This window comes from Ambystoma mexicanum, chromosome 10 (assembly GCF_040938575.1).
Source record: "Ambystoma mexicanum isolate Mex_15411 chromosome 10, UKY_AmexF1_1, whole genome shotgun sequence".
Lineage (NCBI taxonomy): Eukaryota > Metazoa > Chordata > Amphibia > Caudata > Ambystomatidae > Ambystoma > Ambystoma mexicanum.
This window is the reverse complement of record NC_090932.1, coordinates 1,122,884,655-1,122,902,817: the sequence shown is the minus strand read 5'-3', so window position 1 is coordinate 1,122,902,817 and position 18,163 is coordinate 1,122,884,655. Positions and strand designations below refer to the sequence as shown.

Genomic DNA, 18,163 nt, shown 5'->3' with positions numbered 1-18,163 from the left:
CATACATGGCCTAACAAAGATTACCTGTTTTCAGATGTATGAAGCTTGATAGAAAAGGCAGCCCCTATACTACCTTGATTGTGCTTGGATTTTGAGTTTCACACACAGTGGTGTCATACAATACAGTTTCAAGCTTCTAAACCAGGGTTATCCAACTCCAGGCCTCGAGGCCTGGATCCATGTCGTAAAGATACCCCTCATTAATGGTAATGAGAAATTTGCTTATGATTCTAAATGTAGGCAACATTTTTCATATGAATATTCATGGATATCCTGAAAACCTGTCAGGTTTCCGGGCCTAGAGATGGACAACCCTGGAAGCAGTCACTTCATCTCAAAATTGCTGCTGGGATGCTACATATTTGGTTAAGCCAACCCCATCTATATCCTGCATTGGCCCCCCCCATATTGAAATCCCACTGGGTTTTTACCCTTAAAGTAGATTAGGGTTGCTTTTCTAGAAGTCGGAGCGCCACAGTCTGCCCCATACTTACAAAGATTAATTCTGTGAAGTTCTAGTACTTGGTTGGCCCATCATTCTTTTAATTTGCTTCTCCTCCTCACTTGGGCCCTGCAAAGGGGATGTATCTAGAAACTTTTATTTTGGATTAGGGGGCAATTGCTGCATGCCTTGGGACTTACTTTTTTTTTTTATTCCAGTGCTTGGCTTTGACAAGATTCCTGTTTGGGGTGTCATCTTGATTGCTGTGGGCTGCGCAGTCTTATGTGCGATTTTTGTCTGGTTCGTCATCTGTCCCCGGATGAAAAGGAAAATTGAGCGTGAGTAGTATGTTGAATTGCTGTTATGAAATGTGAAGAATGGCTAACTTATTTTGCTGCAAGCACTGTTAGAGGGCTCATTTATCTGCCCATCACTATCTGTGCGCTGATGTCTCCCCAGCCTTGCCACTCGGCTCCAGCGTCTTGAGACTGCAGCTCTCCTTCACCCTGCAGGGGTGTACTACTATGTGAATCACTCCCAAAAACCTCTGGCCTGCTTGCAAGCTGAGAACCGAGATGTTTGTCATTTTTTGTTTAAAAAAAAAGTGATTGCTCTCCTGCCCCACACAAATCTCAATTGGTTGACAATTAACATACTGATACAAACTCGGCTTTTGGGGACTTGCTGTGCTAAAATGATTAAGTGCTACTAGCGCATTGCTACACTTGGGTGTGGCTTGTGATCACCTGTTTACTTTAACCATAATGCCTGCTACTTTTAACTGGCGTCTCTTTGGTAGGCAGTGTTTTCAGGTAATAGACAGAAGACTTGGAATTATATACTTAACGCGTTTTTTATTTTTGATCCAAACCATGTTACTATATAGTTAATCGCGCTCCCTTTTTTTAAAAAACCATTTACTTTATTTTGATGCTTCCTTGGATTGTTTCTATTGCAGTGTTTTCCTCTGGTAGATTTATTTATAGCTCTGATGTATTGTAACATCAATGTATGCACAATATAATCGTGATGCTATAAACTATTAACGCAATTCCGATTTCAAAAGTTTAGTTTCACGTTAAAATCTAAAACTCTTCCAGTGACTAGAGTAGCTTGTTCAAAGTGACCTGGGCGGGTGATTTAACAGCCCCTCCCGTCTTGCTCCCTCAGTTGGCTCGTTCTTAACGAGCTCTTGCTGGATTCTAAGTATACCAAGTCTGCAAAGGTCATGTTGCAGGCATGAAGGATTATAGTGCTTCAGGAGCCCCTTCAGTGTACTGGAAGAATCTAACCCTGTGGTTTACTTGGCTAACATTTCGTGCTTCCTAAGCTGCATGTGAGTCCCAGGATGGCTTCCAGTTGAGACTGATTTCCACCTGCTGATCGTGCAAGAGGCAACTTTAGTTACTCGGGTTCATGAATTGTGTACGGTTTCCTGGTAACAGTTCTTGGTTACTGTTTACAGGATTATTTTTGTGTTCCTGCTGAACAGGGACATCACCATGTGATCGTCAGACTTCTGAGCCTTAGTGTCCTTCTGAGCCAAGGCATGTAGAAACCATGCACAAGAAAACACAGCATGCAAAGCCCCTCTATTAACCTGCGCCCTAAGCAGCCAGGAGCTATACATATGGGGGGCGGGGGCACATTTAACTGAGCGTAGGATTTCGACCACAGCTACCTTGGAGCAGAAGCCCCAATTCAGCATTCCTGGAGCTTCCATAGTCCTGCTACGACCTAGAAGATGGTGGTTATATTTGTGTTGGGTAGGAATCCTATTAGGCCAAGCCTAGGCACTATAAATCCGGCCTCTGACTAGCCTCATCCTAGGCTTCAATTACTGTCATGTTAAGGGAGGGCACCATGCAAATGTTGGGTGAAACCAAGGTTGTATGGTCTAGTTAACAGATTATATTTCAAAGTCTACCTTCTGGGTTTTCCTGTTTTTGCGTGTTTAGGGTGTCGCTTCCTGCTCCCAATAGAACAATCGTACACCTGTTTCTACAGCTTAAAACATGAAATGGCGTCACATGACAGTGTAGCAAACCATACTGAGTGTATCGCTTCAAAACCGGGCAGGGTATAGATAATCTAGCTTGGTGCAGGTATGTAGCAAAACAATCCTCCCACAAACCTTTCTAGAGGCTTAATTGTGTGGCCCGATCTTGGTAGTTCAAGAATGCACTGCCTGTTTAGCCCCAGTAGAATATGAAATGTGGAAATGCAAAAAACTGCTTTAAACATTGTTTTCAATTGATGGATTGAAAAGTATAACAATTAATGTCACTATCTTGAAATTCGTGAACGGAAGAAACGGATCTAAGGAGTTTGAAAAGTCTCTTCTGTTGCCTTGATGTTGACCTAGAGGTTACATTCTAAATTGATGTATCACTGAATGGAAAACCAAGTGTTCTGTACATCTTTATATTCCAGTTATGCTTCATTTAGGTAATCTGTTGACTTTTTCTCATTTTTATGATGTCCTGTTTATTATAGTCTACTGACCACTCCACTCGTTAGCCTCCACTTGATCAAAATAGTATCTATGATCATCTTTATCCTAGTATCCCAACCGATGAATATCCTGATAATCTTTTCACACGATTTATTCAAACCGTGCATCATGCTCCATATATTCTAGCATCCTCTGCCTGTTCACCTGTTTCACTACTGGAGCTCTTCTGGGGGAAATGATTATAAATGCAGAAACAAACGTTACATGCTTTTCATGATCAAATATTTGATCAGGGTTTCAGAAAGTTCAACTGGCCTTAATTCAAAATTGAGGACTGGCGTCTGTTTGAAATGATCATACTCTAATTACCAAACCATATTGGAAACATCGAGCAGATGAGCACATGTTTGCCTGCTTTCTGAAAATATTTACCCATTTTTCTATCCACGAGTAAAGGGGCCATAGTACATCTCGGTCATAAACCTAAGCTTATTCGATCTCTGAAGAGCTACAGTACTAGTAAAACACAATGTGAATGATGGCTCATGTTGGGATGATTGAATAGGTCTCGTGAAAAGAATGAGGGATCACAATCGGACTTCAATATAAAGGATAATCAAAGATACCATTTTGATCAAAGAAGCAGATGGTCAATGTCAACACAAGAACACCTTAACTAATGAATCATGACTTTGTCGAGAATAATGTAACCGCTTGTATGTCAACCAGGCAACGGGAGAGACTTGTCCCCTTTCTAGAAGTTTCCCCAAAGAGTTGGGCGTTTGTGATTGGACTTCACCAGATTTTTATCTGCAATGCAAGTCACCAATCCCCTGCACGCAGGCACACACACCTCGTTAAGCGAGTTTGCCCCAAGATGAGGCTAATTTAAGACCTGGCAGCTATCAGAACAAGTGGAATGGCCTTTCTATGTATTGCAGACTGTCCCTTTTGTGAGGAAGGGAGAGGTCGGGTGGTTTGATAGGATTGTGCATTCCCTGGCTGTTGCCTTGCTTTATTCACCCTTTTGGTTTCCTGTTTCCTATTGCACAGTCATCACTAATTGGCTACTTAATTGTGCTCTACCCTTGTCCATCAGTCACTTTGAGCATACTGAATCCGCAGAGTCTAAGCTTGTTTAGTCTGTTTTCTGGGCATGATTTATACTCTAGCTGTAGACCTTTTTTAATGGCATACCAGACAAATCATCCATAATGTGATGTCTTTTCTGGAGCAGTGACATGCCACCTTAATTGGGTGCACTTAGTTGTTGCTGACAGCTGGACCAAAGCATAGCTTTTGCTCTAGTGGATTATACCAGGAACAGTTGCACCACCACCACCGCTTGACACTGCTTACAAAAGTGGGCAGGAACCTTTCCAGTGTGTTAGTGCGCGGTACAAATGTCCTTTAACATTATAAGTGGTCCCCTGGCGCTCTGGCGGCTCTGAAAAAGGTGAGGAGAGGGGGTGGGTTAGTAGGAATAAGCTGGAAAAAGTGCAAGAGAGCAGTGATGTGCTGTTGGCAGCCTCAGCCCGGTGGGTCCGTTGGCTGGGCTTGGGGTGTTTTACGGTCGATAGTCGTCGTGTGCTGTTGTGCATGGTCTGTGTGGTTTGTTTAGTTGTTGCATTGTGGTGAAGTTTGTGCGGGCTTGTGGTTGTCTTGGTTAGAGTTTGAGAGGTGTATGCAGAGGGATGATATTGTTAGTTGGTTAGTTGGCATTGCTGTCCCTGCAATTATGGGATTCCATCTAGGTGCGGCACATGCTGACAATCACATTTCTATCTAGATGCGACGCTAGCTAGGGTTCAGAATTCCATACGAGTGTTGCACATGCTAATATTCAAAGTCTTATCTAAATGCAACGCAGGCCAATATTCACAATTCCATCTAAATGCGGTGCGTGTTGGTCTTGACAACTGTTACTATGTAATGCAAGGCAACTTCTACAATCCTGTCGTGGATAAGTTCAGTCTGGTGGTTACCTGGTGTGAGTCCATGGCAGTCTGTTATTGGGAAGTAAGATAGATTGGCAGTGGTTTTCTGGAGTGGAGTGATTGCTCTACTCCCAACCCGTGCCACACTCAGTTTTTGTTGGTGTCTGTTGGCTGCTGGCTTCACTGGCTTCCCCTGAGGACACCTGCAGACACATCTCGGAGCCGACAATGTAGGAGCCGCCCTTGGCCTTGGGGCCCTTAGCCACAGAGGGCTGCCCTGGAGGACCAGTGATGAAGTGTAGGTGGACCAGTGCGAGCGTTCCTGGGCGGGTCGGGAAGCGGTAGACTCAATGCCTACAGTGCATGGACCAAGGGAGGGAGTGCGGATCGGGAAGCGGGCGGGCTGGGAAACCAGGAAGGGTCTGCGGAGAGGAAGGGGGCGCAAAGGCCTACTGCTGGGCACGGGCCCACAAACAAATGGGCATGGCCAAAAGATGACCTGTAATGCACAACAAAAAAACTTACATGTTTAATACAGGCATTCAAAGGGCCTTTTTAACGGTTGGCCATCAAATGCTGACACTGGTCAACTGTCTGCCCCAAGCTGCTTGCCGGAAAATTACAGATATTTGGTGCTCATTGCAAAGGTTTGGACTGTCTGGGGATTGTGGAAAGACTTCCCTAGTTCTGCTAGTCTTCTCCCCCCCTGCTCCCTCACACAATGCGAGTGATGGTTTGGTATAATTTACCGTTTGGGACGCTGATTCAGTGAAGGTTGGTGTAGCTTGCGAATGTCTTTGCTGTTCTTGGCACCAACCTATTCATAGTTAAGTAGCCAAACCAATGCCTGGCTCCAGTTTTTCTCAAACAATTATAGCATCTTTGTTATAGATGTCTAATGTAGTTATCTGCACTAACACTTATGTGGGAAGCTCTTGTAAAATCCCCTCTTTCTACAGGACACAAGTCTAGCCCTTCCGAAAGCCCTCTCATGGCAATCAAGTCCAGAGAAAGACACTCTTCCCTGCGGAAGTCTGATACGGAGGAGGTGAAAATTCCGCTTTGTAATGGCATCTGCATTGAGAACAAGGGCCCCCTAGAGGGGGAAGAAACGCCAGTCGTTCCCAGGGCTGCTGCAGAGGAGCGGACTGTTTCCTTCAACCTCGGGGACTCGGATGACGTGCCTGAGAGGGAGAAGTACTCTAGCCAGGAGCTGAAAGAAACGAATATAGACAGTGCAATGAATGGTGAGTTCTGATAAATGCTTCGAAATCTACTCTGAACAAACTGAATAGGTAACCCAGTATGAAGCCCTTCTCTTGCTTCATTCAGTATTGTTCATGTACGTTTTCCAAATAAAAACGTACTACTCGGTTCACACTCCATGGGAATGGGCTTAATTTTCTGCCATGTACACTCAAGGACAGACTTCCTTGTAATCGATCTAAGGAGTCTGTGCTGAATAAAGAACAAAATGGCAGACTATCTGGACCCATATGTTATTTTTACTGGAAAGATGTCTTTGCAAACCTTTTTTTGGCTTTGAACCAAATAGACCTGGTCCAAATGGCCTGTCGGAGACGGAGCACAGGTGAGTCTGCCCAAGCCAGTTGCGTGGCTTGCATTGCAGTAGCCCTGTTTGAGGTGTAAGCTATTGCTTCTAAAAGACAAATGAAAGGGATGTTTTTAGTGTCGCTTTTTCACATGTATACTTAAATGTAAGACTTTGAATGACCTTTCTGAATTTAGAGGGTGAACACTTCCGTTTTTGATGTTGGAATCCTGTCTTGTTCTTTAAAGTGGGCACTGAGTGGGCCCTGTTTTTAGGTGTGAGCCACCTCTAGGTATTCAATTCAACTTTATTTTGTCCCGTCTGTAAAATAGATGATGTTGGCTAGTTGCATAATAACCTAGAAACCACAGAATTCAGTGTTGCTTTGCTCCGATTCTGTGATCGAACTGTACAAGAATGTGTCTTTCCTCCTTTTAGGTCGTGTACAGTTGCCAAGTGGAAATCATGTTCAGTTCAATCAAACCGTCAGCAACCAAATTAACTCCAGTGGGCAGTATCAGTATCATACCGTGCACAAGGATTCTGGTCTTTACAAGGACCTCCTGCACAAGCTGCATCTGGCAAAGGTGGGCGACTGCATGGGGGACAACACTGACAGACCCCTGAGGCGCAACAACAGCTACACCTCCTATACCATGGCAATCTGTGGCATGCCCCTGGATTCATTCCGCCCCCGTGACCCAGAACCCAAGGGCGATGAGCTGGAGAAGCTTACTTGGACTGGGACTGAAAATAAGAAGCGCACTCGTATGGACAGCTACACCAGCTACTGTAACGCAGTGGCAGACCCGCTTCCTGAAGTGGCAGAGGTGGATGAAGGCAAGGTGGAGTTGGGCCCAGAGGATCCAAAGGGTAGCACACACTCTCTAGAGGAATGGCATGATCAGGACAAGCCCGAAGTTTCCATGCTGTTCCAGTTCCTGCAGATCCTCACTGCATGCTTTGGATCTTTTGCACATGGCGGTAACGACGTCAGGTGAGCAGACTGGTGTATTTTTTTTTTTTAACAATATCGGTTCAGCTTGTCACAAAGCATTGTTCTTTCTAAAATCGTGTGGTTAGTATATATTTGAGCGGAGTACAGAACTCTCCATAGGAATGCATATGTTGTGCTGATATGAAATGGCGCAACAAAGCTATCCTTGTGTTAGCACCTACTGTCCTTTTTTTTTAAGTGGTTGTCTGATTATGGAATGTCTTTTTGTGTTGTGCTTGAAAAATGAGTTGCGGTAATACAAATGGGCAGAAGCTTATTGTGGTGATGTCCTTAAACTCTCCACAAATTACGGCATACAGTTACTACTCTACATTGTAGTTCAAAGAATAACCAATAGAAATTCGTTTAATTGGAGAAAATGTCTTTGCTATTCTTATTGGGTACTCGGTCTATGCGAAGGACATGCTTTATGTAAACAATTGTGTGCAGTATGTTAACACACTTGAACATGGTAATGAATTGAAAATGTAGATAGAAAAGTGAGCATTTTACAAATTGGTTTAAAGGAAATGTTTCTTTCTGAAAAATTTATGTAATGTACATTTTTATAATGGTGTAATATTTAAATGGCTATTGGTCTTCTCTCGACTACAATGTGTTTGGAATAACAGGTCGTTGGTGTATTGGCCATTTTTTATGACTGCTTTCACTCTGAAGGAGTCTTCCACGCTCTCTGAGGGCGGGGATTTAAAGTGTGTACTACATGTCATTTAACACCTGCTTTCGCATTGGTTAGGATTTCAGCCTCGCTGTGTAGCGGCAGACCCACTAACAAGCATTGGCCTGTCCAGAACAGTGTTGCAGGATGCGCCTCTGCTTATTTGGGACCTTTACTAAACCAAGGCAGAGTGCTGTACCATCACCTTGGTGACCAACTAGCGTTTCTGACAGGTAGTGCACTATGCACTCTTGTTTTATGATAGTCTAGCATCGGTTGAACCAGCAGGTTCACAATTGCTGGGAGACATTTAGATCCTCCTTCTAACCTAGGAGAGACTGGTTAGCTTTAAACCAACCGCTCCCAGGCGCTACATTTGGCTCCCCAAGCAAATTGGTGCCTTAGCTACATGACAGTGGGACATGGCTAGTACAGATGGGGCATGCTGGGGCTCATCTAATTGTAATTTCACATCCTGCCTAGATGGCAGTAGATGTCCATTTTTTTCGCGTCATTCCAAGTGCTTTTTGTCAGGCAGTCTTTTTTTAAAAAAAAAGACTGAATAAAAACTTTAGGGTTACGCCTATTTGAACTAGTAATTTGTGCAGCTCAGCCATGACTGGTCATACTGTCAGTTTCAGTCTTTCAAGCAGGGGAACTTTGAGATTGTTCTGCAATGCTGAGCTATGAACAGTCGGTTGTTTTTTTTAGTATTCTTGCTGAATTTCTTTTTTATTTTGCAGCAATGCTATTGGACCGCTAGTTGCCCTTTGGCTGGTCTATCAGACAGGTGACGTTGCTACCAAAGCATCTACCCCCATCTGGCTTCTTCTCTATGGAGGTGTTGGCATTTGCATTGGTTTGTGGGTCTGGGGAAGGAGAGTGATTCAGACCATGGGCAAAGACTTGACCCCAATAACCCCCTCCAGGTAAGACCAGCCGTTTACTTCCAGATTGTTTTATTTAGGTTGTTTTGTAGGATTATGCTTTTTTTAAGGCATGCACTCCACCATTCTACATCTCATAGCTGCAGGTTCATGACTCATCCACACCTTTGTTCAGCTTCTTGCACTTGTGCGGTTTATTCCCTCTGCCCCCTTTCCTTCCCTTCAGGGGTGCGGGTCACACAACAGGCGTGTGAAAGGCTGGTAATGGAATAGGGTTATGGAGCTTTTACATTGTCACGTTTTCCTAGTCCCTCCAGTAAATGAGTTATTTTTTTTTTTTGCGGTTCATTTACCAGAGCATAAATGAAGGTGCCCAAAATTAGTGATTACATGCTCTTGCGTCCCTTGCTTGCTAAAGAATACAACAATACATGCTTTTGGCTATAGGTCCAGCCTGCTGGTCGTGGTATTTTAGACTGTTTGCAACAATGGACAAGGCTGTGGCCACGTCTAGTGGGGATCTGGTTATTTACTAGGCTGGGTGATAGGGGCGATAGCCATGGCCACTTGGCTTCAGGTTATGTTCTGCAATTGGAGCAACATTGCTGGTGGGCCCTGGAGAGATGTGGCATGGCAAAACCGTTAGTGCAATTTGCCAGTGTGGGAAGTGATGATCTTAAATCCCAAACCCCAGTTGCTCAGCCCAAAAGTGCACATACATGAGCTCACAGCGGGTTTCAACAATGACGGGAGCGCAATCTCTTGGGGGGGGTTGGGGGGAGAGCTTGCATGTCACGGAGCGCCCACAATTTTACTTTCTGCGTGGTCATCTGCACAATTTGTGCATCTTAATGAAGTTGTGTTTTAAACCTATTTCCTGGCATCACCTCTAACCTTACATTTCCATTTCAGTGGCTTCAGCATTGAATTGGCATCTGCTCTTACAGTCATGATTGCATCAAATGTTGGCCTTCCCATCAGCACAACACATTGTAAAGTAAGTACTCTATTGTTTGATATTTGTATTTTTTTCCTGTGACTTCACTTTCTTTTAAAATGGTGGACCAAGTCAAAAAATTGATTTCTTGGTGGTGAGATTTATAGCCACTTGTTGGCTTCATTTAGGGTGATGGCCACTTTAGAAGCAATCTGGATTATTCTGGTCCATCTCTGCCAGATCAAAAATGTTTGGAAATGGAGTTGCCAGCGTGTATGACGACTCTCTCATGGTTGTGGCTAAAAGCTGTTGTGAATACCATGTTCCACAAGTGTTTAGGACCCAAGACAGGTTGAAGCGCTTGGATTTTTCTCCCATCTGCTAGTCTGACCATCATGGAAACAAGAGGGTACTCTTGGAACAGTCTTGCTTTGGAATTAATAATTACTTTAAAGACTCTTGGAGAGGGGAGTGGCCGCCCCCTGTCTAAGCTAGTGGGGTGGCAGGTTGATGGCTTTGTAAAGCCAGTATCTTTGATGCCAACTCTTGCACGGTGTTGATGCTGGGGGAACGGAGTGGTGGCAGTGGCCGATCTCCTGGTTACAAACCAGGACCCCCACAGTTTAGGATGACTCAGCATTCTGTTTCTAAAAGCTGGTATTTGACCACCCTGCCAACATTTCTAATTGTAGAGGGATGCCAAATCTGCCACGGTAAATGCATAAGACAAACCTTTAGTGTCCATAGCTAATGGTGGGGATTTGAAGATGGTGCATGCTTCTAGATGGAGCCAGGGAAATTCGGACGGGTGATGAGGTCGAATTTTTGAGTCGTGCTGCTACATGTAGCACACCGCTCCAAGGTGCCAAAGTCTGTTGCCAGCATCCGGGTAGGAGAGGACAAATGCTTGCACAGCTGGAATTAAGGGCTTTATTTTCCGCAGCCGAGAGTTTATATCAATTTGTGTCTTCCTTGCAATATACTGTTTGAAGGAAAGTGGTCTGTCAATGTTTCACCCAAGAGACTTTTGGAGCAGGTGGCCAGCTGGAGTTTGAAGCCCTTGAAGTTGATAGGGAGCTGGGTCTGGATCTCGGGGTGTTCGGTGGTGTTGGTACAGTAGGAATTTGGTCTTGGGATGAGCTTACGGTCAGCATGGGACGTCCAACACGGACCAATGGGAGGGAGGCCTTGAGCCTGTGGATGTCTTCCATGGAAATGCTGTTAAGAGTCCCAACCTGACCTAATCTTCGAAGCAAATGAATTATGACTGACAGTGATCTAGAACTAGTTATGTTACTACTTCCACGTGGGCTGACCCTATCCAAATCACATGTGGAGTCCCACAGGGCTCCTGTGTCTCACCCACTATGTACAATATCTTCACCAAGCCATTGTTCGACAAGTTGGACAGACTGGGCGTCACACTAATTACGCAGATGACACCCAGATCCTCATACCCCTTTCGGGCAACTATGAAGTGGACTTGGCTCTGGTGAATAAAATTTACATCCTCATTCAAGCATGGATGGCCACACATGGCCTCTGCCTGAACGACGATAAAACTGAAATCCTGCTCCTTGGTTCAGACCACAAATTATCCAAACTCACCCCGGACTATACCTCATTTAACATTGATGATAACACTATCAAGGTTATGCGCGAGGTCAAAACCCTGGGTTTTTACCTCGACTCAGCTCTCACCCTCAAAAAGCAAGTGAACTCCCTTGCCTCCTCAACCACCTACACGTGTAAACTCATCCGGGCCGCTAGACCCTTCCTGTCCAGTACCAGCTGCCTCACCTTGGCCAATGCCCTTGTCATGTCCAGACTGGATTATTGCAACGCTTTATACTCAGGTGCCAACAAGTCGGTCACCGACAAACTCCAGAGATTACAAAATAACGCGCTTAGAGCAGCACTGAACATCCCATGCAGAGAACATATCTCCAAACACCGGACAGAAGCCCACTGGCTAAAAATAAAGGACAGAATCCTACTTAAAACTATTTCCCTCACTTCTAAATGCCTCAACAATCAAGCACCCTCCTACCTAGCGGAAAGAATCAACTGGAGACCCTCTAACCGACTGACGAGATCTGCCAACACCTTCCTATTGGAAGTCCCCAGATTCAAACTTACCACAGCGGGCGGTGCTAGCTTCCCAGTTAGAGCTGCACAAGCATGGAACATACTCCCTTCTGACCTTAGATGCCCCTTACCCTACACAAGATTCAGATCCTACGCTCTCAAATGGCTGCACAACAATGACATGCAACGACCCTCACCCTAGCGGAAACGACACAACCTGCTAAAATGTTACTCTTATGTGCTTAAACCTTGTTATTTTATATGCATTGAACCACCCACTGTATGTGTCCACTGTTTTGCTGTGTTAGCCTGTGTCAGGCTTTGTAACTAAGTTTCGAGTCCTCTTGTACTGTTGCGCCTAGATGCCCACGGGCTCGGAGCGCATTACCAAATAAACAAACTAGTTTTGCTGCTTGAAAGATGTGTCCACTCTTGCAGTGGGTTCATGTAGATGCCAATACTGCGGAATTGCACTCCTCCCTTTACACTCTGGCCCACTGGTCTCTGAAGTACTTGTGTGAAGGTCATTTCAAAATATCCAAAAAAATTCTATTCTATAGAGGAACCCACTTCAAATGGATGCAGTAAAGCTGGCGTGTGATTCTACAGAAAAGCTTAATCTTGCATCTTTGGACTTGATGATCTAGATATTTGAGTACCTTTAGACTTTTGCTTTGTGTACTGGCCATGATAGAATCGGGAATGTTGCATGTCTTTGCACCATGTATCAATTTTTTGTTTAAAATCAGAATTGCTCCTTTTTAATGACCATGACCGATCATTTTTGTATGAGACTGGCTAACTATTTTCCTGTATTTGGAAGGATCTGCATGCAGCCATGTTGAGTAGACCAATTTCTTTGGCATAGATTAGCGGGCGAGCTGGTGTGATCAGTACCACGTCTTAATCACCCAGTTTAGTTTGCATCCAGTCTCCCAGAGAATAACGGCAGAGGTGTAATTCCTTAATGTTTCTGTAGATTTGTACATTTTTCAGTAGCATGTGTGCAGGATTTGGCATAGGTGACTACACACAGACCAATTGATCACTCTCAATGGTGGTCTGTTGGAGAGATGATGGGTGAGATTTGAAAAACAAATGTTTTAGTGTCCAATGTAGTCGTTTAACGTGATCCAATGGACTGCCGGCCACCAGAGCACATAGGCCTCATGATTTAGTACCTGAAGTGGTGGTTTAATACTGTGTGGAATTCAGTATGAAGTAAATGTAGCTGCTTGCCACTTCTGAGGCTCTCATTTTCTCTTGTAGGTTGGTTCAGTTGTCTCTGTTGGCTGGCTCCGCTCGCGGAAAGCAGTAGACTGGCGCCTCTTCAGGAACATCTTCTTAGCATGGTTCGTCACCGTTCCCATCTCCGGCCTTATTAGTGCAGCTATTATGGCACTCTTCAAATTCGCCATCCTGTGAACGAGAGTGGTCTGACGTAACTTGTGTATCATCTCGCTGTGGACTGCACTCCCTGCTCCTCCCTTAATCGAACAACTCCATGTGTTACTAAGATTTAACAATCCTTTCAGAATGAGGAGGGGGGACGAGAGGGCAACCATATCGGTATATTTGTGCTGTAAAACTGCTTTTCTACTAAGTATCTGACTGCTGTCTCCAAAACGTAGCTAATGTACTGTATCGCTGTCACTTATCTTCAGTGTTAAAAAAAAAAAAAGCTGTGGATCACTGTATTCTATTTTCTATCACGACAAACTCCCAACAATTGATTTGTTTTCTCCCTCTTTTTGGGCAAGGGAGGTTAAGAATCCCAATAACTGGCTGGCACAGTGAGTTGGTGCTCATGTCAAGGCTGCGGTCCCCTTACCATGCTGGTCAAGGTTGGGAAAAATGTACACTATTGATATTAAAGCCAATCCCATTACTTACTAAGAAGGGGCTGGGGGGATTTTTTTTTAACCAATAAAGCCAAAAGGAAACCGACATTTTCAGGTTTGTTTTTAAGAATTGCAGGGGCACAGGAGGTTTCTACTCGGTCTTGCCCGGCCTTGGTCCGAGTGTGCAGCACTGCTGACCTTTGGGGAGGTCAGGCAGCAGTTGTGATGTGGTGTGCGGCCCAGGAGAGTAGCCACTGAATATGTAGCGGGCTTTTAACTTCTCCAGCTTACATCCATTTTCACTGGTTTGTTCTTGTTGCTGGTGAAATAAACAATAAACAAGCATTAAACCCAACCCCTTGTGATGTATCATTCTGAGCAAAGTTTGAATTGTGTAGATTAAAAGTAGTAATTGGTTCGATGAACATCTTAACGATGCACTGCGACATGGCCTGGTGTGCTACATGCTTGATATTTTTGACCATGATGACAAAAAGCCCCAAGTAAACTTTAACCCCTCAAATCGGATGACTGGGCTATCTTTCTCACCCCAGAGTGGGTAAGTAATAGCTACTGGTAGGCACCAAAACATTTGTTCTTCGCAAGGAAACTGTTGCATTGGTGCAGGGCATCACTTATTCCCTTACACATGCTCTAGCTGCCATACCCCCACAGGCTCGCTGCTGCTTGGATTGATTGGTGCTCTTTATTTAATGGCCCAGTCAGTTTATCAATACTATGATCTGCTGTCCCTTTAGACTGCCCAACAGATTTAATTAAAAAAATCCCTGTGCTTTGGGCTTCCCCCCTTTGCCATAGGCTACAACTGCCAATCCTTTTCCAGGCTAGCAAAATCTACCCCCCTTGCTTGGTTGAGATTTTATGACTTGAGAGTACCAGTTTCATGGTACTCCAACTATACTGGCTAGTATAGCATGTTTGAAGATTGGATTTGAAATGTACTTCTAAATTCTGCAGTAAATGGCAAAATGTTTCACTGTGCATGCCTGGTGTTAGGGTGGCAGCACACCAATTATGAAGTCTGGTACCATGGAGCGAGTGCATTTCTCTTAAGAGTATATAACGAAGGTAACTTTCCCTGCGGGTCTAGTGGGATTTGTAAGAATTTGCCAGACTGATGCTGCCTGGATGGCACATGCATTCTCACCAGCCGTCTTGTGCCTTCCCACAAATTTATTTTTTCTCATGGTACCTAAAACATTGCCTACAGTTCTCCTTAAATGTGGTCTGGTCCACCTGGAATTCCTTGTCTTTCCGTTCACCACAACTGCAGAAGTGTAGTTTCACAGGAGTACAGTCTTTGGCTCAGCAGTGCTCAAACTTGTCTAGGCATGTTTGGAAAATGGGTTGTTACCCACTCACCTATTTGGGACATTCCACCTTTTGTGGTGCTGTTTTGTTGGGAGTTCGGGGGGCGGGGGTTTATATTATGCCAAAATATGGGCATGTTTTGTGCTATGTGGCTGCACTGTTCTTCACTCCATGCTTGTTTTTTATTTTTTTACGCGGTACTATTGAGTTTTATTTGTTCCAATTCTTTAATGTGTTTTAACTTGAATCTATGCTCTTTACACACTCATTCAGCTTTTAGGCAGGGTAACCATGGCTCCTTGTTTGTGTGGCACTCTGTTTCTGAAAAGGGCCATAACTCCTGAAGTCTCCTTCCCACACACTATAGAAGACTATACTTTGATACTACCCCCGTCTCACCATGATATGGAGCAAACTCTTGCTCTACTCATTTAACTGCTCCATTGCCATATGTTACCAGCAACATTCACCTTGCCTAGTCTTATTTTGAACTATGCCTTTCTTGGCTCAGATATTAAAGTCCCAGAAAATAATGGATACAATGTATGGGAATATAAAACACTTCCCAGGGTTGCTTGAGCACACTTTCGCTCCTCATGCATCCCACATTCCAATGTGTTCCAACTTGCAGTTCCCAGCACTTGCCTTGGAAACCCAATGAACAGTACTTTTTAGGACCCCTCCACTGTCTCTAATATGGTCCACCGAGCAGGACTGAGATGCGCCCAGACTATCAGCATTTTCCCTTGTTGCATCTCTAGCTCACCATGATTGTAGCAGATGGCCTTATTTTCACCCTCTTATCTTCCCTTGTTAATGTTTGACCTTCAGACTGGGGAGCTGGATATCCCTGGTGGGGCAACAGTACACCACTCCATGGCCAACAGTAGGTGCTCTACTACATTGGTGGCTTGCACAGTATGAAAGCATATTGACAAAACATTCATAACCCTTGTGTTCCCTCTGCAAGTCTATCCTACATGTCTTAAGTTATAACCGGTAGAAAAGACTTTGTAACAATCCAGAAACACTGTACCCGTATCCAGATTACTTTTCTGGGCTCAATTGCTATAGTCCTAAAGAGTGCTTTGCATTTTTCCTCTATCACCTTACCTGTGTGGATCACACCATAAATCCACTGCTTGCCTCACATTTCTGCCCAACACTGAGCCCTGGTGCTTTGGGTATTCATGGAATTGTTGGAGGGAGTGGGACCCTGATCACCTTAACCCAAAGTAGGCCCACCACCAGTACGGGTTTGTCCGTAAAGCAAGTTTATTGTGCAAACAGCCGGGAGGGGCTAGCTGACATAAAGGAGTCAAACTAACCAGTCTCTTCAAATCGCACCGAGCACCCATTTATAGTTTTTGCAACAGTTAAAACATTCCCAGGGCTTCCATCAATTCTCCCACTCCCCTCCACCACCCACATGATGGGCCAAACGTATACAATGTAATTGGATCCCCTTCATTGCCAATACTTTTGCATAGACTTGATTAAAGCTCAGCAATTAAGGGGTTAATCCCCATCCTCTAAACTTCTAATTGAATTTTTCATATTTACAATACATCCCTCTGTGGGTTCCTTCCATATTTGGTCACAGCCCCATCGCGTAGTTACACAACTACAGATTTCAATTACCGGTTCCATCTGATTGGAAAACTTTACCCCCACTTGTGACGCACATTGCCATTCTATGGAAATTCCATTGATGTGAAGAGGGAAACAAGCTTCCTTTTGATCTATTGATTGCTGGTTTTATCCCCCCCCCCCAAACAACTTTGTGGTTTCCATGTTTCATTCCAAACTATGGGAATTCTGTGGCACACATGGTCTCACACCCTGACAACTTAAAATCCATGATCTATTTGTGCACCTCGCCTGCAAGTAACCCTTGCTTCGAGGGGATTGGGTCCTCCGACGTATTCCATATCTATGACATGTAATCACCACAGCTGTGCTGCTTCGGAAACTTTTTCGGCGTCTGCGTCGATGACGTCGATACGCCGTCGTCGAGGACCTCATCCGATGTGATAAGTAGGACGCACGACGCCCATAGCCTCAGTTCCGTTTTTTCCGCGAACGTGTTGCTTCGTGTTTCTCGGTTCTAAGCCTCGACTCTTTGGAGTTCTGTTCTTTCTGGTTCTTCGAACCTGTTCGTTTGTGAATTTCCTTCGGACGATGTCTTCCACTTCGTCTTCAACCCCGCGTCCGGGCTTTAAGAAGTGCGGGGAGTGTGGGTCCAAGATGTCGGTGACTGACTCGCACGACGCCTGCCTCTGGTGCCTCGGGGAGGCCCACGACACGGATGTCTGTATCGACTGCCAGTCGCTCACGTCCAAGGCCTTACGCGAACGTAAGAATAAGTTGTCGGTAGGTCGGGTGTCCAAGCCCCGGAAGTCGAAGTCGGCGGGGCTTTCGACGGATGATTCGAGGGGTGACTCTCCGCGTCATCGTCGGAAGTCTCGTCGGTCTTCTTCTAGGAGTGGGTCTCGCCACTCCTCAGCCTCTTCGAGGCATTCTCGGAAGCGCCGTCACCGGTCGCCTTCCAGGTCCTCTTCCGAGGATTCTGCACGGCACGTCGGTTACCCCACCAGCCGTGCGACGCCGGAGGAATGGGCTTCCTTCGGGAAGAAAATGTTGGCGATTCTTGAGTCGCAGGGTACTCAGCCGTCCGCGCCCCCGAGTGGGGTCGGCAGTGTGAGGTCGAGAGACACCGCTCGCAAGAGTGGTCGGCACGAGTCACGGGAGCGGTCTCGCCGTTCCAGGTCCCGGTCCTCGACGCGTTCGAGACCGTGTGCTCCTGTGAAGTCTTCGAGGAAGACATCGACGTCTGAGGCGTCGAGGGCGTCGACAGGCTTTCTCGAGGCTCCGGCTTCGAGGACGTCGTCGAGGCCGTCGACGATCAGGTCGTCGAGGGACACGCTCGGGGCTCCGGCCTCGAGGGCTGTGTCGACGCCGCCGATACTGGAGGCGCTGCATCTGACGTCGACGCCGATTTCCTCGACGCCGATTC

The 18,163-nt window shown here is 45.4% G+C and overlaps 1 protein-coding gene across 4 annotated transcripts in view; it reads left to right on the top strand.

Moving 5' to 3' along the window:
- The window catches only part of SLC20A1 (solute carrier family 20 member 1), a 284,197-nt gene extending 270,027 nt beyond the window's left edge, over window positions 1-14,170 (top strand). For all 4 annotated transcript variants that reach the window (XM_069619005.1, XM_069619007.1, XM_069619004.1 and 1 more), the window contains exons 6-11: window positions 661-780; window positions 5,794-6,081; window positions 6,825-7,383; window positions 8,806-8,991; window positions 9,862-9,946; window positions 13,244-14,170. In XM_069619005.1, coding sequence (XP_069475106.1) covers window positions 661-780; window positions 5,794-6,081; window positions 6,825-7,383; window positions 8,806-8,991; window positions 9,862-9,946; window positions 13,244-13,399 — 1,394 coding nt within the window. In that variant the 3' untranslated portion in view covers window positions 13,400-14,170. The remainder of the gene's footprint in view (window positions 1-660; window positions 781-5,793; window positions 6,082-6,824; window positions 7,384-8,805; window positions 8,992-9,861; window positions 9,947-13,243) is intronic.
- Window positions 14,171-18,163: the final 3,993 nt, after the last annotated feature.